The sequence below is a fragment of the Actinia tenebrosa genome, unplaced genomic scaffold (assembly GCF_029948245.1).
Source record: "Actinia tenebrosa isolate PJP-AT-01 unplaced genomic scaffold, QUT_ActTen_1.0 PGA_scaffold2__45_contigs__length_23673736, whole genome shotgun sequence".
In the NCBI taxonomy this organism is placed as follows: Eukaryota; Metazoa; Cnidaria; class Anthozoa; order Actiniaria; family Actiniidae; genus Actinia; species Actinia tenebrosa.
The window spans coordinates 3,427,160-3,449,751 of record NW_028292579.1 but is presented as its reverse complement, the minus strand read 5'-3'; the positions used below and the strand labels follow the sequence as shown (position 1 = coordinate 3,449,751).

The following is a 22,592-nucleotide window of genomic DNA, read 5'->3' as shown; positions in this document are numbered from 1 at the left end:
TTTTACGTTGTCATTCTGATCCTTTGTTTTTTATGATCTTGTCCAAAGGATGCCAAGCCATGAGGCATCATCAGAATCTTTCAATGGTGTGTCAGGACCTATCAATGAATTGTGTTCACTATAGCAAGCACTTAGCGCGTCAGCCTTAAAAACGAGTTTAGAATTAAGACAAGAAACTAGGAATAAGTCTTCATGAGCTAAAAGTTCTATATAACAATGATTTTTGACCTGATATTAACTGGGAATAGAGGTTCTATTGTACAAAGGGCTTATTTACGAGTAATTTGACTGGCAACGGTAAATAAAGCGTAATATGGTATCTTCTACGTTCATAACCGGCGATAACGGCTGGAAGAAGGTCACTATATCCATAAAACTGACGATTTCGTAAGTGTGCTAACTGAGTGACGATATCAGATCTTGAATTTCAAAACGTAAAAGATTGTTAAAAGTTTGTTCGTTTCCGAGAAAAGTTGACCAAGAAAACCCAAATTCGCATACCATGACATTGTAGTTGTGTTTGTTGTTGTTAATTGGAAAGCAATGCATGTGTGCATCACACTTAAAGTCAGTACATAATAGTATATCAAGAGAGCAAAGGTTATTTGAAAATATTATATGTTGATTGGCATGGCAGTTCCAAATCGACAGGCCTTAGAATATATCTAGAAACTTTGGGTTGGCAATGTAAGCCTATGTGAAAGGAAAAATATCTGATAAATACGAAAGTTGCCAATGAGGAAAGCTGAACTGTGGAGAAACCTAAAATGAGGTATCGAGAAGAAAACATTGAAAATAAGTCTAGGTAGCAAATGTCTGTGTAAAATAATAGTCTTAGGTGACCTCATGCTATCTGTTGTTGTCTGTGTCGTCTATTGTTGTTCTGTCAAAATGATTTTAAAAAATCTAAGCGTGCTAGTTTAGAGTTATTCATATTAGCGGCAAATCAGCTGACAAGGCACGTCAAATTGGATCACGCTATCCCAGGGTCAAAGGGAAAACGTAGGTAAACACAAATGACAGATTCCGATCGAAGAGGCAACCCCGACGGGGGGAATGGGGGGGGGGGGGGGGGGGTGGGGGGGCGGCAACATGAAGGTTAGATTGGCATGAACGGTCGAATTAACTTTACTTTGTGAACTAGCGCTTGAACTAGTAGAAGGTGCAAGAAGGCTCTACAGAAAAGGAAAGCGTTTGGCTTTTGAGATCAATGGTGACTTTGGTAATGATGAGGAGCTTTATCGTGATATCTATGACGTCTTTCTACTCGCATTACAGTTAACTAAGTGTGGTTTTGTGTAAACACTGGACTGCACTGCTGGACTGGACTTTGGACTGATGGTTATATAGAGAATGCAGGTTCTTAACTTAAGCTAAGTTTAAACCAAATTAAAAGGAATAACAACATTCTCTCTCTCTCTCTCTCTCTCTCTCTCTCTCTCTCTCTCTCTCTCTCTCTCTCTCTCTCTCTCTCTCTCTCTCTCTCTCTCTCTCATTCCCCCTCACACTCACTTTAGTCTGCAATCTGTTAATATATGCAAACAAATTTTTGATAAATATAAGGCTCGAAGGAGTTTGAATTCACATACCTCTTTTGCTGTGGCAAAAGAATACTAAAAAAAATTTTTTTTTGATTTACTGTAAAAAGCTCAGTGAAAACAAAACCATTTTTACTAATATTTGAAGTCCAGTTTGAGCCACGTTAATATGAGAGCAACACTGGGGAAAACATTTCTGAGCCACCTAACTAGAGCCTCACTGGCACAGAAAACGTCTTGGCCACCTCACTAAAGCATTACTGGCACTACAGAAATTTCTGACTCGTCTTACTAAACTTTTTTAAAAGTCAACAAAATTTAACTTTAGGTTAAAATCATTAGGTTAATTTTATATGTGATCTTTTGCAGACGTCGACGAAATGGTCAATGTTTGTCAATAAAAGGTCAAGGTAAGCTAAACAACAACTTACAAGATAATTTAATCATTATTCTTTAGATGAGAAAATATTCCTGAAGATAGACTATTTAACAATTATTCGCCGAATATACTTTATTCAATTATTTTAGCGTATACCAACTTGTGTACAGAGTAACTTATTTTGATATACAATAATTCAATGAAAACAAACAAACAGAAACGTTTAGTTTGTGTGACAAATTCTTGTATACTTGGAACGAAAACAAACATTTATATTTTCTCGCACAAACTCTTCAAATTTCTTTGAAAAAGAGCTGAAATGCACGCATGCGCAAACGTTTTTCTCAAGCGTCATTGCTATATAGATATTCTCAGGATTTAGACTAAGCTTTAATGCAATGCGATCGTCCAGTTTTGTTTTTTTTTTTCAAATTAAAAAAATATATATTATTTTTTATTTTATTTTTAAATTGGACACAAACATTTATAATGAGTTCTAGTAGGAAGATATGAAATAAAACATGGGATGCCCGAATTCGTTTATAAAATATAATAAAAAATAAATAAATAAATAAAAATAATAATAATAACAATATCCAACACCCCCCCCCCCCCCCCCCCATGTGAATTAGCAGTTTTATTCAGTCTGTTTCTTCTGTTTGTTTCTTGTGAAGTGGGTTTGAGTTATTACTATGATTTTAATTTGATCATCTCAGAAGTTGTTTCGGGGTTTGATGAAATTGAAAGTTAACAATTTATTGGTAATTTTTATGCTTTGCATTTTTAAAATATGCTTCCTGCCTTGCTTGCAATGGTTTCCCATCGTTTAACATGGAGCTTGGGTGCTACCTGCACCGGTCACCTTAACCGCCTCAATAACGTTACTTCTTCTGCAAAGTATTTTTCTGTACGCCCCACGAAAGGACTTGTTCATGACACCATAGATCATAGGATTCACCGCAGTAGATAACTGCCCCAAGAATAAGTACATCATGTAGACCGGTCTTGGAAGCGATGCCAAGGTACCACGGGCAAAGTCCACAAGGTCTACCACGCTTATTGGTATCCAACAAAAGATCAAGGCGCATACCGTAAGAAATAAGGTCCATGTGACGTTGATCTCCTCAACTGAAGGCCCCCTTTTCTGAGCGTTTGACTGAAAGCTACTTGATTGACTTTGGTGCAAACGTCTTGTGTGTTGGCGTAGGGAATGGAAGACTTTGAAGTAACACCATGCCAGGACCGGCATGGGAAGGCCTACATAAATGTATCCTACTATAAGCACATATGGGAGTCTAGTATCAGGGAAACAGAACACCTTTGCAGGGTTGAAATAGTACTGTTTTCCCATCGTCAGGTATGGAAGCGGTTCGGTCCCTGAAAGAATCCATGCACCCATTATCATGGCTTTAGTGTAGCACGGCTTATAGATCTTGCGGTAGAGACTTGGCTTCACGATAAGGAAAAACCGATTGACAGCTACGAGTGCCATCGTTTGAAGAGACACCCTTGCAAGGATTGAGATGAGAAAACCTTGTATTGTACAGAGCACATCCCCAAAGATATTCTCACCTTTGATTAAGGCAGCCAGACACATAGGTGCGCAAAAACCCGACATAATGACGTCAGACAACGCCAATGAAAAAACGAAAAGATTGGGGATTGTTCGAAGATTTCGATATCTGTAGATTATCCACAACACTATCATATTACCAAAGAAAGCTACCAAGATAAGAAAACCACATACAAGCGACTCTAACACTACTGTTCCTAAGCTCCTGTTGGCCAGTTCTTTCGCGTAGAGCTGCAGTTCATCGTCTGGAAACATCCTTAATATAACGATCCTGAAGCCACAACAAGTCATGGAAAACCTTTTTTGTCCATACCTTCCGTATTTGCTGAGATACAAAATACTAAAGATCAGTCTAAAGGAACCAATGCCTCTTTTATCTTTATCAGTTAGTAGATTTCTAAACTAGGGATGTAGCCTTTTCTTTTAAACTAAGTGACGCTATGAAGTACAAGTTTTGCAAACGCTATGGTTGGTGTATACCTATTGAACTTCGTTATACTCTAAATACGTGACTCACCGACGTTGAAAAGTCATTGAACTGCAAATATTGCATCAAAAAATAAATTACAAATCCGAAATATCTCTTTCGGCAATAGTAATGACATGTGTTGGGTTTCCACAATTTTACTCTTACAAATGAAATGTTTACATATGTCGTCTTATTTTGTTAAATATCAAAAACGGCTGTATAAATAAGAATGCTGTGTTAAAAGCTTTGAATATGATACTCATTCGTTCAAGTTTTTACTTAAATTCTACGAAAAATGAGATTCCAATATTTGTGTTGTTCTTGCTTTTTAGGCATTAGTGTAGTACATTCAAACTGAATGTGTTTTTTTTCCCCAGCTTTGAACACAACTGTGTTAATGCGCTGAAAAAGAAACAAAGCATAACAAAACTATAAACAATCGCTTCCACTCTAATACTATAATAATTATACGTGGCGAAAAATAAATTCGTTGGTTGATGTTTGGGTTTTGGGTTTGGTTCCTCAATTGTTTTGTAAAAAAAGAAGAAAATGGATGGGACAGTTGGGGAAAAATACGTGAAAAAGGTAAAGAAGAATAAATGACGCAACGAACGAAGAAAATTTTAAAAAAAGATATAAAATACTAGAGTTGGCTAAGGTGTCTGATAGTGATATGATTATAAGATCATTATCAGACTTTAATCATTATTATTATTTTTATAATTGTGTTAGTGACGAGAAATATGAAACACAGCAAGAAGTTATCGGAATAAAAGAGTTATTAGATTCGTCCAGGACATGACATGGGTGTTTATTAAAGAGGGCCCGACGTCACTGATTAATTTTTCCTCTTCCCGGAAATTCCTCTCAAATTGTCAAACTGTTGACATGCTGAACGTTAGTGTAAATGAGCGCATTAACATCTCTTTACCATTTTTCAGCCCTTTGTTGTTTTTTTCCCCCAACTCTTCTTTTCAACTTCTTTTCTTTTCTTTTCTTATCATTATTATTAATATTAATATTAATATTATTTTTTATATTTTACAAATTTGTTTTTATCGATAAATAAGTAATTTGTACATATATTTGTTATTTTATTTTCATAATCTCTTTATTAAAATTATCATAAATTTTATTCTTATTATTATTATTATTATTATTATTATTAATAGTTAATTGAATTCTATTATAAATAAATAAATATATATATATATTATTATAATGGCATTGAGATTATGAACTTTAGATCCTATAGTTTTTCATTTTATTTTTGTTTATCATTATCTTAAAATATCAAGCATTGGAACTTTAGTAGCTTTAGAGCGAGTGTATTTCTATTTCTATTAAGACATGTATACTATTAAGGTTTATCTAAATAAAGTATTATTATTATTAATTATTATTATTATTTAAAAAATATTATTATTATTATTGTTATTATTATTATTAATATTATTATTATTTTGCTGCTTATATGTGCGAACAAGTTTTTTCCAGGTATAAACGGCTGGTCTACAGCGATTTTCCTTAGACGTAAAGTTTCTTTATTTTATACCACTTGTCATTCCCTAGAGTATCATTTCTTTACTAAATCGAAAAAGTCGCTTGTCCGTTTTTTTATTTCATTTACCACGGAATCTACCACCGTAGTGTGGAAAGGCAAGGAGAAAAAACAAACACGCCATTTAAAGTAGTCTCCTCAGCAGTCGCTCTTAGTGTCGGTCCGGTAAACGTTTCCCTCCCCACTAACGTCTGCTCAATCGAGCACTACATTCCATTCCCATTCTCTGGCCAATCATATCACAGTTAACCTACTATAATCCGGGAGCTGGATCCTGATTGGCTAAAATTTCGCGTGAGTTTGGTAAACAAAATTGCGTCGTTCGACGAAGCATTGCAAATAGTTTGCAACAAACATAATTTAACATATTTAGATACTTATCAACGCGAAGCCTTGGTCCAATTCGTGCTAAAAAGAAGGGACATTTTCGTAAATCTTCCGACTGGAAGTGGAAAATCGATGATATATCTTGCTCTGCCATTGCTTTTCGATAGCATGTACACTGATACTTCTGGTCAAGTCGTGGTTGTTTCATAACTGATCAGTCTAATGAATGATCAAGTGAGTAGCCTTCATCGGCTTGGAATATCTGCAGTAAGCGTGAGTGATATAAGAGATTAAGGACATTGAAGAGGGGAGATTCTCAATTGCTGTATGGGACTCCAGAAGCTTGGTTAAAGTGCGAACGGTGGAGAAAGTTATTGAGTAGCAGCATTTACAATTATAAATTGTGTGGCATCGCAGTGGACGAAGCACATGTTATAAAGCAATGGTTAGTATTAAATTTTCGGTGTTACTAAAACGAGTAGCGGAGTAATGAGTAACGAGTAATAGTGTAATGGAAAAATGAGCAATAGCCAAATTTTGCCACAGAAATTTTTCAAATAGCGGCTAATTATCGTGGAAAAAGTTACTGTTATTACGAGAGAAAGAGACTGTTACCCATTGGAAGTTGCTGCATTGGAAGTTGCTTTTATTTGTAACAGAAGGCAGATAGTACTATTAGAAAACCCGTCTTATTTATTGGGCATGGATTAAGCCACAAGGGCGAGCAAGTTCTGAGGGGAAAAAAGTCGTAAAATTTAAACCGAAGTTGCGACAATACACTCCTCTTTCGTCCACATAAAGTTAAGAATATGTAACAATAGATTTGCCGCACTTGTACATTTATGAATTTTTGGGATCTTTACATAGGAACTCTTTGAGTTCACGAGGCGGACGATTAAGGGCCTGACGATAAATTGAGTGAAAAAAAGCTTTAACTTACGATTATCCTCCACTTCCACTTCATCGCCGCTTATGACAATTATTCCTAAGAAAACATAAAAGCCATAAATAAAGGATTGATGATAAATATACGTGTGTTCACTCTTGGAATTACAGGACACTAACCTTCCTCCATTTTGGCGCACAACAAGACGACACAGACAAGAACACGTGCAGCCTTTTCCCGAGACATTTCCAACCAAAGCGATCATGGTGAAATTAACAAGCGAACAAAATGTGATATTGATGATTTGTTTATATGAATTTTACTCGCAGGGAAGATTGATCATTACTCGTTTTTTAGTTTATTCATTACTCGCTTTTGTAAATTTCTATGTAGAAAAACTTGGCTCTTACTCGTTTGACCATTACTCTATTACTCGTTACTCATTACTCCGTTACTCGTTTTAGTAACACCCTTTGATATTTCTTTGGATTGGGTTGTAAAATATCTTCTCCAATCGAAGTTTTGTAACGGCCGCGCGCCGTCTTGATAAAATGGTCACCGCAAGTAGCGATAAAAGCTTAGTCTTGTTTTATTTATTACATTTTATTATTTATTATACCATATTTCAGCTAAGTATCCATGTTAGCCAATCCGAGTAATGTTGGCGAAGAAAAAAAACTCGAGTTGGCATTACAGAGTGAGAGTGATATAAATTTATTTATGATTCACCCAAGGGCAGGTGATAATACAATAGGACTCTAGGTCGCCTATATAATATTAACACTTAAATACAGTCTAACAAGGCTTTGCGCTGAGACGGTAATCCAGGTCTTAATTGTCATTCAATAAATTATATCCATTCTTTAGGTCTTCCATTTCAGTTCCAAGGTCTTTCTTGTTTGGTTTGTACTTTAGCTTAGACCAACAATGATGGAGAAAGATTGCAAGGAGTACAAATATGAAGACTGATAGACCAATCACGATCCCTATAAGACTTTCATCACTCACACGCTTGAGAGGCATTGCTATCGAGAGAGAGAGAGAAAAAAAGGTAAGAATAACTGGTAATAAGACCTATACAACGTTAACGCTCTTCCCAATCAAATTTTTTAAAAAATCGTATTCAATAAATCGTCGGAAAACCCAACGCAGCTAGTCTTTTTAGGATATTTTTTTTTATTATTTTAGTTTGAAAAAGGCATTTATTAATTGCTCTGGCTAAGTGTGTAATTTGGACAATAACAGTAAACACTATTTGTATGCACCTTCATCATTGTTGAGGGTTTTTGTCGTGAAAGCCACAAAACTCGAGTCTCCGAAAATTCGTTTCTGAAAGAGATAAAAAAGGCAAATGGAAGTCAGATTTTATAAACCCCGCTCCCTTTTTCCCCTCCTCCTCCCCCCTCAAAAAAGAGAAGAGATGGAAAGAGTCAAAAGGGAATGGAGAATTAAAGGAGTAGGCATTGGCGAAACCAATAGGAAAATGGAGAGATTGAGGTATGAAGATGGGTGGCGCAAAAGTACAGGGGGAAAAAAGAAGATTGGGAATAACAAAGACCAATGTATCGGTTATTGTTGCGACGGGGTGCAGTAATGAAGGTAGCAGTTCCAAAGGTGGAGCACAGTGAACAATATAATAATCATTCTTACATAGTTACAGTGTTAGCCTTTTCTAAGTCATATCATACTGTAAATTCAATGGAATTTGTTTTTTAGATAAGTTATTGAAAAGCTAATCTGACCTAACCATTACCCATAAATTTTGAATATCACCGCAAACTCACCCCATCCACTGTCGTGGTAACGATTCTTACATGAACCCTGTACTTTGATCCAGGCTCTAACGGTTCATTATAGTAACCATGGTAATACTGACCGTCACCAATCGTTAAGTTCGAGACAAGACCCAGGATCTCTGCCGTGATGTAACTATCATTACCCATCTGTTTTGCCATAGTAACGTTGACTTCATTGTAGACAAAGGGTGGTGGTTGTTCATAGGATTTGAAGCGTAGCTCGTTGTTTCTCTTTTCCACTGCCACTTGATATACACTGACAAAAACAATATTTATTTTTAAGACCGATAAGAATAAATGGTTTGTGCTAGTCCTTGTGACTGTTAGTCAACAAATCTCTAATTGTTATGCAGTAGGTTCCAGACGATTACCTGTTCTTTTGTGATTTAGTTCTGCTGGAGTTGTTGAAAAAGATCACTACATTCGAATAAGAAATGTCTTTGGTATCTCTAATCTGTATTGGTGGGGCTCCAGCTGTAAGCGAAACGATAATGATCACACTCAGTGTTCAACTAGTTCGTTTACCGCTGCTTGAAAATATAACAATCATTCAATGAAATAATTAAAATAGTCCTAGCTTTGCACCATACCTGTTGTGCACACTGGTAATAAGATCTACAACGTTAATGCTTTTCCCAGTCAAAACTGATGTTTTTTAAAATCATATCGTCGGAAAACCCAACACTTTTTTGAATCAAGGGAAATGGCTTGATTGACATGAAATTGTACAATTTCGGAAACATTGTAATTTGTATACAATAATAATATGATAATATTTTACAACCACCACTCCCCATACGGGGCTCTTCCGTGCGGTTTCCTCCACTCTACCACTACGTTCTATATTTCATACAACACTCAACTCACATGTTGATTTTTATGGAGGGAGGAAACCGGAGTCCCCGGAGAAAACCCTTGTAGTATAGGAGAGAACAACACATCAAACAAACTCAATTCACATGTGGCGACCGCTCGAACCAGCGACCCGACCCGTTGGACTCGCAGCGGTGAAAGAAGACGCGTTAGCCGCGAACGCCACCCATGCTACAATAAGTGTAATTTGGACTGTAACAGCAAGCACTATTTTTATGCACCTTCATCTTTGTAGTAGGTTTTTGTCGTGAAAGCCACAAAACTCGAGTCTCCGAAAATTCGTTTCTGAAAGAGATAAAAAAGGCAAATGGAAATTAGATTCTGTAAACCCATCTTCCTTCTTCCCCTCCTCCTCCCCCCTCAAAAAAAGAGAAGAAAGGGTAGAAAAATAAAGAGATTGAGGTATGAAGATGGGTGGCACAAAAGTACAAGAAAAAAAAGAGTGGGAATAACGAAGACCAATGTATCGGTTACTGTTGCGACAGAGGTGCACTCATGGAGGTAGCAGTTCCAAAGGTAGAGCACAGTGAACAATATAATAATCATTCTTACTTAATTACAGTGTGTTAGCCTTTCCTAAGTCATATCATACTGTAAATTGAATGGAATTTGTTTTTTAGATAAGTTATTGAAAAACTAATCTGACCTAACCATTACCCATGAATTTTGAATATCACCGCAAACTCACCCCATCCACTGTCGTGGTAACGATTCTTACATGAACCCTGTACTTTGATCCAGGCTCTAACGGTTCATTAAAGTAACCATGGTAATACTGACCGTCACCAATCGTTAAGTTCGAGACAAGACCCAGGATCTCTGCCGTGATGTAGCTATCGTTACCCATCTGTTTTGCCACAGTAGCGTTGACTTCATTGTAGACAAAGGGTGGTGGCATTTCATAGGATTTGAAGCGTAGCTCATTGTTTTTCTTTTCCACTGCCACTTGATATACACTGACAAAAATAATATTTATTTTTAAGACCGATAAGAATAAATGGTTTGTGCTAGTCCTTGTGACTGTTAGTCAACAAATCTCTAATTGTTATGCAGTAGGTTCCAGACGATTACCTGTTCTTTTGTGATTTAGTTCTGCTGGAGTTGCTGAAAAAGATCACTACATTCGAATAAGAAATGTCTTTGGTATCTCTAATCTGTATTGGTGGGGCTCCAGCTGTAAGCAAAACGATAATGATCACTCAGTGTTCAACTAGTTCGTTTACCGCTGCTTGAAAATATAAAAATCATTCAATGAAATAATTAAAATAATCCTAGCTTTGCACCATACCTGTTGTGCACACAACCCCTCCATCGTTTTCTTTACACGTCTTCGTTTGTCCCCATCCTGGATGGCGACAGTCAACGATCGAGTTCTCTGTTCCATTACACTCCAGGTCACTCAGCCAGATAATGTCACTTGAGAGAACAAAACTATTAACCGGATACACCTTTCTTGCCCCGGTATATCCGAGCATACGACAAATCACTTTAGCATCATTGATGTCTAGTCCCTTGTTACATATTGTGCCCCATACGTTACCATAGCGAACAGCGACACGGCCAGAGTTGGGTAAACTTCCGTCTTCTAAACGAATTTGCACTGGAGGAGGATCTATAAAGGATGTATGCCAAAGTTCAATAAAATTACAACAAGAAAATAACACAAACTTATCCCGTTATTTGATCCAGTATACAATGAGAACGAGTTTGCGTTATCTATTATTCTTGCTAGGCATCCTATGTAAGCTAGTAGCGGAGAAAAGCGTTTGCGCATGCGTGCCTTTCAGCATGTTTTCCAAAAACTTAGAAAATGTTTCATGAAGGATAAGTGATAGCGATTATATTTCTCCATATAAAGACATTGTAATCCATTACGAGTTCTCGATTGTGTACAAATGTATTATTTTCTTTAATTAAGGTCCATTGAATAGCTAGGAATTTATGTACTACTGAACAATACAAGTTAATCAAATTTACACTGGTTTTTGGTTGAATGGCTGAATATTTTAACGTACAACTGAGGCTAAGGCTGAGCAAAAGAAAACTCGAAACTGGATTCTTACTCTCTAGGACTAGTACGATGACAATACATCGATTACTACCAAACGTTTTCGGCTTTATCAAACCATCTTCAGGGATAAGCCGTACTGGTTCTTAAAAGAGACAATGAAATCATTGTTCTATATAAAAGGTTTTAAAAAATGACATGCGTTTCGGCTAGTTCTTCTTCTAAAGAAGACTAAAGAACTAGCTTAAACCGCTAACACTTTCTAATTTAAATTATATACAATACTTTCATAATATAGACTTTATGCTATACATTATATGTGTACATTTAGTACTTCGTAATGAATCCGTATACGGTTTCTTTTTGAAGACGGTTTAATAAAACCGAAAACGTTTGGTTGAACATCAATGTCTTGTCACCTTTTACAAGCCCAAAAAATAATGGAAATGGGAAAATGTAATCACTAGTTTCCCTCCTGCCATGGTATTACTTATAATAAACGGTAGCTTTGGAGGAAATTCTTCGTCCAGAAGTAGATGTAATACCTTTATTTATTACGCACACAACACCGGCATAGAATTTTTCATGGCACTTGGTATTGGACCATCCACGATGAGAACATTTACCGATGGATAATTCATCTCCGCTACATACCACACCACCCATCCACGATCCATCCTTTCCTATACTATACTTCTTTATTCCAGCTAAAGCTGTCTCATAACCGAGCATTCGACACGCCACGATAGCTTCTAATATACTCCACGAGTCATCACAGACTGGTCTCCAAGTTCCATTATACTTGACTTCAATTCCACCAACATTTTTTTGTTTCTTTTTCACAAGGCGAACAATAATGGATGATTCCCCTAGGAGATAATAATAATTATATATAAAAAAAGAAAAGAAAAACAAACAAACAAACAAAACAAAAGAAAAAAAAAAGCAAAAAAAATCAAAAACAAAAAAAACAAAAAGAATATTATCTATTACTATTATGTTATCTATCAGTAAGATAAGCATGCGGCAAAACGTACCTTGTGTCGTCATTTCACATTTCACACCTGCATCTCTATAATGACTGCAGTAATTGCGACCCCAGCGGATATCAGGGCAGTGTTCCAGTGATTTCTCGTTACCGTTACATTTTAAATTGTCCAGTAAAACGAGGCCACTTCCTTTAAGCTTAGCGACACCAGCCCAAGAAGATCTGCTGTAGTTCAACATGCGACAGACTACGTGAGCATCGCGTAGTCCCCATCCACCAAAACTACACACTGTTCCCCAGACTCCATAGTATCGAACCTCTACTCGGCCTTCATTTGGAGTACTTCCATTCATCAAACGAACAGCTAAATTTGCACCCTGATCTGAGGTAGTACAATTTGCAAGGGAAAAAATACAGCATCTTGTTACATTCGGCTGCAATAGTTTGCTTTCATAGGTTGGATCTGTCTTTTAAAGCTGGGAATGCTCTTCTGGTGCATATGATTTTGGGAAGTACAACTGAATCGAACACGAAGAGGCGAGATGGTGTAGCAATCCCACAATCACATGTACCCATAGCAGTTATAAATCTCTTTCTGACCTTCGATCCGCAAATAAAGGTCTTGATTGTATCTTATGAATATAAGAAATAAGAATCATTATGTTTATTTGACCTTAAATCGCTTAAATAGAAGCAGTAAAAATAAAGGTACCAACCGTTGTGTACTTTGCATATGACTGCAGCATTGTAAAACCTTCTGTATTTGTTATTCATCCAGCCATGATGATAACATTCACTAATCGAATGTTCATCGCCATTACATCCCAGACCACTCAACCAGAATCCTCTTTGCCCAACACTGAACCTTGGAATTGCTACAAGCGCTCTATTGAAACCGAGCATTCTGCAGATCACGTGAGCGTCTGATATGTCCCAAGTATCATCACAGACTGGTATCCAGGTGCCATTGTAACGCACTTCTACTTGACCAAAGTGACTTTGGCCTCCGGTAAGACGAACTTGTACATCGAAGGAAGATTGATCTTAAAAGCATAATGAAGTTTTTTCAGCTCTCTCATATTTGTAGGAAAGTTTGTTGTTGGTGCTGATGCTGGTGCTGATGCTGATGCTGATGCTGATGCTGATGCTGATGATGATGGTGATGATTATGACGAATATAATCATAATGATAATAATAGAATAATGATTGTAAAGATTAGAACGAGGACTGATATTTGATATATGGGTCATAATATTGGTAGTCATCCCTGGTTAAGTGGTGACAATTGAGTCAGTAAGCATATTAATGAACTTACATATCATAGTAGCAATTACTTTAAAAGGGAATGAAAATGACACATATTACGTAAAGAGAAGCTAGTGAAATAAAATAAAACCTGTCTTCCTGGTAACCCTTACGAATTCGTTCTACCTGTGTAAACAAATTACTTGCTTAAATTAATTGCTTGCTTGCTTCAGTGCTTGCTTGCTTGTGTTAAAGAACGGGGAAGTCTATAACTTGAACGGCTCGAGTACGAGCCGCCATCTTTAATAACCACGAGGAGAGGGTGGGCTCGCCCCAGTCCCTGACTACATTGTACACTACCGACTACATTATATATACATAAAGGTAGCCCTTACTATGACAGCTTGCTTGCTTACCGGCTTGCTTGCTTACAGCAATCATGGTAATACTAATGATTCTAAGTCAGGATGATCATAGTGGCTCTGATTATAGTGGTGTGGCAATATGGGTGATAGTAATCAAAAACCCTAAATCATTAAAGTTAAATACTTACGTTTTCTGTCTTCACACGTGACATTTGCATCTTCACCATGGTGACAGTCGTGTTTCCCCCAAGGCTTCTGTCTACATTCTTCCAAAGACCTTTCCTTTCCATTGCACATTAGATTGTCCAGTAAGATTGGTCCACTACCTTTTACTTTCACAGTTCCTGCCCATAATGCTTTGCTGTAGTTCAGCATACGACAGACCACGTGAGCATCTGCTAGGTCCCAGTCATCATCGCAGACTGTGCCCCAGATTCCAAAGTATCGAACCTCTACTCGGCCTTGATTTCTGGTTCTTCCATCCACCAGACGAACAGTTATGTTTGGGTCGAGCACTATGAAATATATTTTCCAAGACTACATTTTTCCCGACAAGCCTTTTTCGTGAATCGCTTCACTCTTCAGGAGGATTTAATGATAAGAATATTCGTGGCTATCGTATATATATATATACACTTATTTCAATAAAGTTAGTCACCAAAATCCTAGAAAGCTGAGATCACTGAGCATCATGGGAAACTTTTCATATCAAAGAAGCATATATATATACAAAGCTTTTTTAATACAAACTACAGCTCGATGATGCTCAGAAGAGGTGAGACTGTAACCGGTAAAAGGTTCGTAAGTCCATGAACAGTTATCAAGCGGTTGAACGTGTAAAATGAATCTACCCATAATCCTTGTCGGCCTCAGCTTTATAGCTTTTCGGGTGACTAACTTTATTGAAATAAGTGTATGTATATATATATATATATATATAAATATATATATATATATATATATATATATATATATATAAATCCACAAACAGCAACAGTGGCAAAAGAAAGGTGACACCACATTTGACGTTAAAATGGGCAGCTACGACGGCGCTGAAACATGCGAGTTAGTAGGAAGTTTCCTTCTTTTTCAACCACAAAACCCCAGCATCAACGTAGGACTTTACCGAGACGACGGACTAGCCATTTCTAACGCCACACCGAGAGAAACTAAAAACATCAAAAAAGCCGGCATCAACAGACGACTGTCATCCCTTTCATATGATGAAACATCTTTCGACCAAGCTGCCCCTCTATACCAAAAAGCACTCGACGAAAGCGGATACCAGTACACCCTGCACTACGAACCAACCACGACCACAAAATGCAAAAACAGACAACGAAACAACATACTCTGGTACAACCCCCCATTTAGCAAAAATGTTAGCACCAATATCGGACAGAGATTCCTTGGCCTAGTTGATAAACACTTCCCTAGAAGCCATAACCTTAGAAAATTTAATCGGAACACCGTCAAGATCAGTTACAGCTGCACGACAAAGAGCGATTTTACATTCATTGAAAGACGGCAACGGCACCGCAAACAACACATAGGACAACAAAACAGAGAAACTGCCGACAAAAGAACAATTGTTCGCTTAATGGCAACTGCCTCCAACCAACAGTTATTTATCAAGCCACCGTCACAAGAAAGGACAATAACACTACTACAACATACATAGGACTCACAGAAAACGACTTCAAAACAAGATACAGAAACCACACCGTCTCATTCCGCCACGAACAACACAAAAACTCCACTGAACTCAGCAAACGCATCTGGACTCTCAAGAACAATAATAATATCGGCTACTCCATTTCATGGCGCGTCCTATCTTCCAGCTCTGCCTACAACAGCTCCAGCAAAAAGATGTAACATTTGCCTCAAAGAAAAATTTCTAATAATCTACCGACCTTAACTCTCATCATTAAATAAACGAAACGAACTTGTATTTTCATGCCGCCACAGAAACAAAGCGTTACTATGCAACAGCTAAACTATATTTACTAAATAGATTTTAATTTATTTAGTAAATATAGTTCAGCTGTTGCGTAGTAACGTTGTTGCGTAGCAACATAGTAACGTTGCGTAGTATATTTATATATATATATATATATACGATAGTCACGAATATTCATATCATAAAATCCCCTGAAGAGTGAAGCGATTCACGAAACAGGCTTGTCGGGAAAAATGTAGTCTTGGCTTTTTCTTCTCACTCACTCACTCACTCACACACACGCACACACACACACACACACATATATATATAAATAATTCTGAAACCAAATTACTGATAGTATGCAAATAGAAGGAAAAGAGGTTAAAATGTGAAATGAGGGAATTTACCTAACAGAACGCCGCTGATCACCCTAATGATTTAATAACTTTAAGAACTCCACTGGAGGGGTGGGGTCTGACTACTATGGATTATTTTCCCCTGTATTTTATATGAAACAGAACAGCGGGTTGGTTGGTGGGTGGGTTAGTGAATCACTCATTGACAGCCAGTCAGCGTGACCTTTAATCAGTCATTCAATAAGTCCATAAATGGTGGTTTTACCTGATTTACATACAACACCAGCTCTCCTGTCATGCGCACAAGGTTTAAATTTTCGGTTTCTAATGGTACATTCTTCAAAAGTTATGGCGTCCTCTTGTCCTCTGCAGGAAATAATCGACGGCCAAGCATCATCAGAACTTGTCATTCCATTGATGGCTGCTGCAGCACCTTGGTTGTACCCCATCATTCTACACGCAACATTAGCCTCCCTGATATACCAGTTTGTGCCACAGACAGATTTCCAAACACCTTTGTAGCCTATTTCCACTCGACCAGCGTTAGGTACCGTGTTATCCACCAAACGTACATGGACGGTTGACGTGAATCCTGTAATAGGAAGAATTGATAATAAATGAAAATTTGTTTTGGGAGCAAGGATTTCCCCAACCATACTTCCGATCAGCGATATTTGTTTCTGGGTTGATCGATCCTATCAATTCAATAGATACCTTTTTCATTCCTTTCAGTCATTCCATATGTACCGATTTCACTTATCTTGATCATTCATTCATTCATTCCTTTCTACCTTTGTTCATATTTTGGTTAAAAACCAAAAGTAATGAAGAAATCAAGATGTCGCCTTAGCATTTCAAGATATAACACGAGCCAAGTCTATAGAGCATTTGCACCAAAGAATTAAATCTGGTTTATTCTATTGAATCTGATCTATTGTTATCTGCGAAAAAATAAAAATAAATAAAAAAAAAAAAGAAAAATCTATCGTTGTGCCTCCTGCCACGGCTGCCATCACGTGGAGGTTCAATCGTACCATCACGTGATACATACTGACCGTGCACAACGAACCAAAGCAAGTATGGCTGAAAATACGGATTTCCTTATTACTTTCTTGTTTGAACATTTTGAAAATAAAAAATTTTATCCGATGACCACAAACTATGCAGATAAATATTTCCACGCAGATACAGCTAAGTTACTAGATGATAAGTAACAAAGCATGAAAAAAGGCCATTTTACTTTTCAATAAACAATTAATGATATCTTACAGGATTAATTAATAAATAACTATTTTACAACGATTTTTAGGGAAAAAATTATATATTCCTTAATAGCATAAACAGAGGCATAATTGGCTGATTGCTACTCGACTAGTAATTTTAAAAATGTCTGTTGACGAGTCGCGTGGTCATAATATGATTGAAGCGAATCGCTTTTTCTCAAAGCCGGTTCTTTCAATCGACGGAAAATTGTACTTTCTAAATTTCTCTTCACACAACAAATCAATAGATACTTCAAAAGGTTCAAAGATTGTGCACGGTCAACGTCATATAACAATGGATAAAGTCAAACAAAAACCTAAAACAATAGGTTTCCCAACAATTACGCTCCATTAACTATGATCTGGTAGTATAGCTTAGTCAACTTAGAATTATAAGTACGTTTTGTTACAAAGAATTGATATGTCATGTGACGATTTGAGAGTGCTTTTAGAATTATTTATCCGTACTATCTTTGAATCCTGAGCATGTTTGTTGTAAAGATAACTCATTAAAAATGTAGGTGTCCTGTCCGTACAACGTTTTTACTGAGGAAAGCTCAAATTTCGTTCTAAGGGCAATAAGGTGACCAGCGATTAAAAAAATAAAATAAAATAAAGTAAAGTAAAGTAAAGTAAATTAAAGTAAAGTAAAGTAAAGTAAAGTAAAGTAAAGTAAAGTAAAGTAAAGTAAAGTAAAGTAAAGTAAAGTAAAGTAAAGTAAAGTAAAGTAAAGTAAAGTAAAGTAAAATTAAATTAAATTAAATTAAATTAAATTAAAGTTATCGCGCATAGTGGTAGTAAGCGCATCCTAATACCTTTGCCGATAGTATTACTCAGTGCACTACGATATTAAACAGTCACGTATTATTCACATTCACTTGATAAATGTATGCAAATTTCCGATTCAATTACTTAAGTAAGATAACCAAAAATGACTCACCTATTTGCGGTAAAGTTAAAGCTAGCCATAGACTGAAAATTAAGGTTAAATACGTTGTATTTCTCATGCTGTATAGAATAAGGATGGTGCCCGATAGAACTTCTTTTAAACAACGAAACATGTTTCTAAAACACAGACTTCGTTTTCTCTCAGTTCCAGCTTGACACAATTAGGTTGAAAACCGAAATGTTGTCTTTGATTTACACCAAGCCACGTTTCAGCAGAGGAAGTCAGTTCGCTTATTTGAGCCAAAGATATGGTTACTATTGTTATTAGAAACATTTATATAAAAATATCATGTATATCACATTCATTCTCTAAATTTGACAATTACACGGTAACTCACCTAATCAAAATATTTTAAAAAATTGGGGTTTTTTTTCGCAATCTGCTATTTTTGAATGATTCTTCATATTCCTTCTTCCTTTAGTTCTCTTACCCCGTGCTTACAGCAACATTCGAATTAGACGCTTTCTGATTGGTTACCTGCCAGATTTATCATGTTTGGAGACAATAATGACTTCAACAACTATTACTCAACAATTCTTTCGGTTTGTCCCGTCATTACAAATATTGCACAAAAATTGTCTTTATTTTGATGCATTTAAATTCAAATTTATCCTTGTTTCATTGCTTACTCTTGTCTTTGATTGAAGAATATTTCGGTAGCGTTTGACTTGGTATACTAATCTCTAGCGGGTACTAGTTGGTGCTGTGTTAGTTTATACAACAAGCGAAAAGAAGAAATTCAAACTTATAATAAATACTATTTTTACTCCGAGAGAATGACGTCCGAAATGTCAGTGTTGTACATTTTTTTCATACTGCATGTGTTTAAGTTTTCTTCTTATTCACTTATAAGGCATGTTTTATACAAATAATCAGGAAGTAGAGGAAAAGGAAGTAGCGTAGGATATCGTAACTTAGTTATGGTTTAAAGAAAAGCTGAAAAATCAAAAAAGGTTCGAAAGCTGTGTCATCTTTCCAACATTATTTAATTCTAATTGAAAAAGCAAAGCCAAATGACGCTATCACATGTTTATTTTGCCTTCATTTTCATAATTATACCTTCTTTTTTTTTGCTGAAAAGCCTCTAGTGACCTTTGGAAAGGATTGCTAAGCAATATGTTTTGATTATATTGTCAGTAGATCATTATCCACTACAAACTAAATAATGCGCATAATTAATCGTTTTCAGATAGTACAAAGAGTCACGAAACCTCCTTTTGTTTTTTTGTATTGAGGTACCGGTTTAGTTTGACATGTTGTACTGAGTAATATTGTTCAATAACAGCCTAATATAGATCGAGTCATGTTCCGTGGTTTATCCCCCGCTGGCGTCCCTGGGGGCCCCCCGGGGGTTTGCCTCGTCATTCGTTTCTTCACTCGATTGTACCATTTTTGATTTTTCAGCTTTTCCTTAAACCATAACAAAGTTACAACATCCTACGTTACTTTCTTTTCCCCTACTTCCTGATTACTTGTATAGTAACTCGATGCTCTCGGTTCAATAAGTTTCAATTTTTTTGATTTTAAAGCCAGCTGGTTGATTTGAAATCATTACAAGAGTAAAACATTTTAATCTTCGTGTTTCGTTGATTTGAAGGGAACATGGTCGTACAAATGTCAAACTCAAGCAACCCGCTTACATGACCAAAGTGACATTCATGCGAATGGCAAGTGGGGCACCGAACTACAGATAAATTGAAAAATAGACCTCCTCGGTTCTGGAGCGCTCTAGTGTAATGTTGTTCCATGTCAGACCACGTGTCACTCCCTTGGTAATAATATTCCTTGTTTGAGTTGTATCCATATTCATGTGTCTTATCATGTGTAACCGAGCGCAAACCTTTTACAAAGAAATGATACTCTAGGGAATGACACGTGGTCTGAAATGGGAAAACATTACGTCAGAGCCGAGGAGTCTCTTTGTTCATCGGCATAATTTGGTTCCTCTTCATCATCGTTGCTTTGTTCTTCTTCTTGTTCTTCATCGCTTTCCTCGTGATTATGAAACTGATCATCACCTGATTGACTTTCAGTTTCACTGCTGCTATCATCCGAATTGTACAGGGTATACATTGGTATACAGGGTATACATTGGTATACAGGGTATACATTGGTATACAGGGTATACATTGGTATACAGGGTATACATTGGTATACAGGGTATACATTGGTATACAGAGTATACAGGGGTATACAGGGTATTCAGGGTATACAGGGTATACAGGGGTGTACATGGGTATACAGGGGTATTCAGGGTATACAGGGTATACAGGGGTATACAGGGTATTCAGGGTCTACAGGGTAAACAGGGGTGTACACGGGTATACAGAGTATACAGGGTTTACAAGGTATGCATGGGTTTACTTGGGGATACAGGGTATACAGAGTATACATGGTGTAAATGAGATGCATGGATATACAAGAGTATAGAGTATACATGGTGTATATCGGGTTTACGTGGTATACAGGGTGTTAGGCGTATACGCGGATATACCAAGGTCTAAAGGGTGCTTGATTTGCGCGTGCTATTGGCGTAAGCGTAACATGAATCAGTAACCTTCGTTCCTCCTTCCTTGCATTCGATCACTATCGACACATAATAGCGAGAAGGATATATCATGGAAGCGAGTGCATTTTATGATTCTTTCAAATCACTCGTATATGTCGCGTCAAAACACCCTGATATTTCTTAATTAAACACATGCAGTAGCTCACAGATTTAGGCTTTTACAGCCTGTAACGGTGTATTTTGGAGTCGAATTGGATACAATCTATTAATTGCAAGTGGTTGCGTGGCAATCCTAGAGTCGGCTGCTGGGATAGTTATCCGATATAACTCATTAGTTGCAGAGTTAGAAGAGCAGCGAGAAACTTGACAAAAAAACTTAGGAATTTAAAGAGCTTAAAGAATGCATTAGATAGGGTTTTCTACATCAAAATACTAATTTCCATGTTGTTGTGACTTTCACGGTCCTGGACTAAATTTATTCATAGTTAATGGAGCGGAATAGTTGGGAAACCTATTGTTCTAGGTTTTTGTTCGACTATATCCACTGTTATATGACGTTGACCGTGCACAATCTTTGAACCTTTTGAAGTATCTATTAATTTGTTGTGTGAAGAGAAATTTAGAAAGTACAATTTTCCGTCGATTGAAAGAACCGGCTTTGAGAAAACGCGATTCGCTTCAATCATATTATGACCACGCGACTCGTCAACAGACATTTTTAAAATTACTAGTCGAGTAGCAATCAGCCAATTATGCCCTATACAACGTTGCTCCGTTTCTTCATAGTATTCGGGAATATAGAAATTTTTAACCCTAAAAAACGTTCTCAAATTCTTATTATATTTTATTTGTTAGTTAATCCTATATGATTAATACAAATTGTTTATTGAAAAGGAAATTGCCTTTTTTCATGCTTTCTTATTCATCATCTAGTAACTTAACTGTATCTCTGCGCCGAAATATTTATTCAAATGGTTTTTGGTCATCTAATGAAAGTTTTCACTTTCAAAATGTTCATACACGAAAATAATAAGGAAATGAGTATTTTCAGCCATACTTGCTTTGGTCCATTGTGCAGGGTCAGTATCATGTGATGGTACGGTTCAACATCAGACTCAAAACTATAGCTTTGTTCTATGGAGATTCCAAACCATTCCGCTCCATTGACTATGATTTATTGTACGTCAACGAACTTTGCTGTTCTTATTGGTATAGTGACGATTGCTGAAGCCTGAATATGGTTGTAGCAATTTCCACATTTGAGCTGTATTCTTTTAGGACTACATTGATTGCAATATAGTTTCTTTAATCTGTGATCGGCTCGCTCTTGATAAAGCCGAAAGAAAAGAGCATGAAAACAAGGCGGCTCATTTGCATAATTCAGCACACAAGATGCTAGGTTAGCTATGAAAAGCTGCTAAACTAGACTAAAAGTAAATCTAGAAAGGGAAAATGTACTAATATGTGTCCACACAAGTTCCAAAGTGAATTTTAGTGACATTTCAATGATCTCCTGAATTTGTATAATTTATTTAGCTTTTCTTACATGGATGTATTCAGTATAC

General features: G+C 36.7%; 2 protein-coding genes across 2 annotated transcripts; both read right to left on the bottom strand.

Moving 5' to 3' along the window:
- Positions 1 to 2,547: 2,547 nt before the first annotated feature.
- On the bottom strand, positions 2,548 to 3,982 carry LOC116300456 (tachykinin-like peptides receptor 86C). The gene has a single exon (XM_031709334.2). It carries the CDS (start codon positions 3,779 to 3,781, stop codon positions 2,744 to 2,746), a length of 1,038 nt encoding a protein of 345 aa, XP_031565194.1. The 5' UTR covers positions 3,782 to 3,982; the 3' UTR covers positions 2,548 to 2,743.
- Positions 3,983 to 7,317: 3,335 nt separating this feature from the next.
- LOC116300466 (scavenger receptor cysteine-rich domain-containing protein DMBT1) lies at positions 7,318 to 18,705 on the bottom strand. The gene is made up of 14 exons (XM_089034363.1): positions 18,510 to 18,705; positions 16,573 to 16,899; positions 14,198 to 14,524; positions 13,115 to 13,441; positions 12,448 to 12,780; positions 11,956 to 12,279; positions 10,691 to 11,014; positions 10,474 to 10,576; positions 10,091 to 10,358; positions 9,624 to 9,687; positions 8,901 to 9,003; positions 8,518 to 8,785; positions 7,999 to 8,062; positions 7,318 to 7,758 (listed from the first exon to the last, which is right to left on the bottom strand). The coding sequence occupies exons 1-14, from the start codon at positions 18,628 to 18,630 to the stop codon at positions 7,565 to 7,567; spliced, it is 3,147 nt and encodes a 1,048-aa protein (XP_088890489.1). The 5' UTR covers positions 18,631 to 18,705; the 3' UTR covers positions 7,318 to 7,564.
- Between the last annotated feature and the right edge of the window lie 3,887 nt (positions 18,706 to 22,592).

Bases quoted from the DNA above. Each gene is read 5' to 3' on its own strand.
- LOC116300456 (XM_031709334.2), bottom strand. From the start codon at position 3,781: ATGACTTGTTGTGGCTTCAGGATCGTTATATTAAGGATGTTTCCAGAC.
- LOC116300466 (XM_089034363.1), bottom strand. From the start codon at position 18,630: ATGTTTCGTTGTTTAAAAGAAGTTCTATCGGGCACCATCCTTATTCTA. The intron at 11,015-11,955 runs GTATTACATCTA...CATCCTTTATAG, and splicing joins TGTGTGCGTAATAAATAAAG to ATCCTCCTCCAGTGCAAATT. The intron at 10,359-10,473 runs GTAATCGTCTGG...TATTTTTGTCAG, and splicing joins ACTAAATCACAAAAGAACAG to TGTATATCAAGTGGCAGTGG.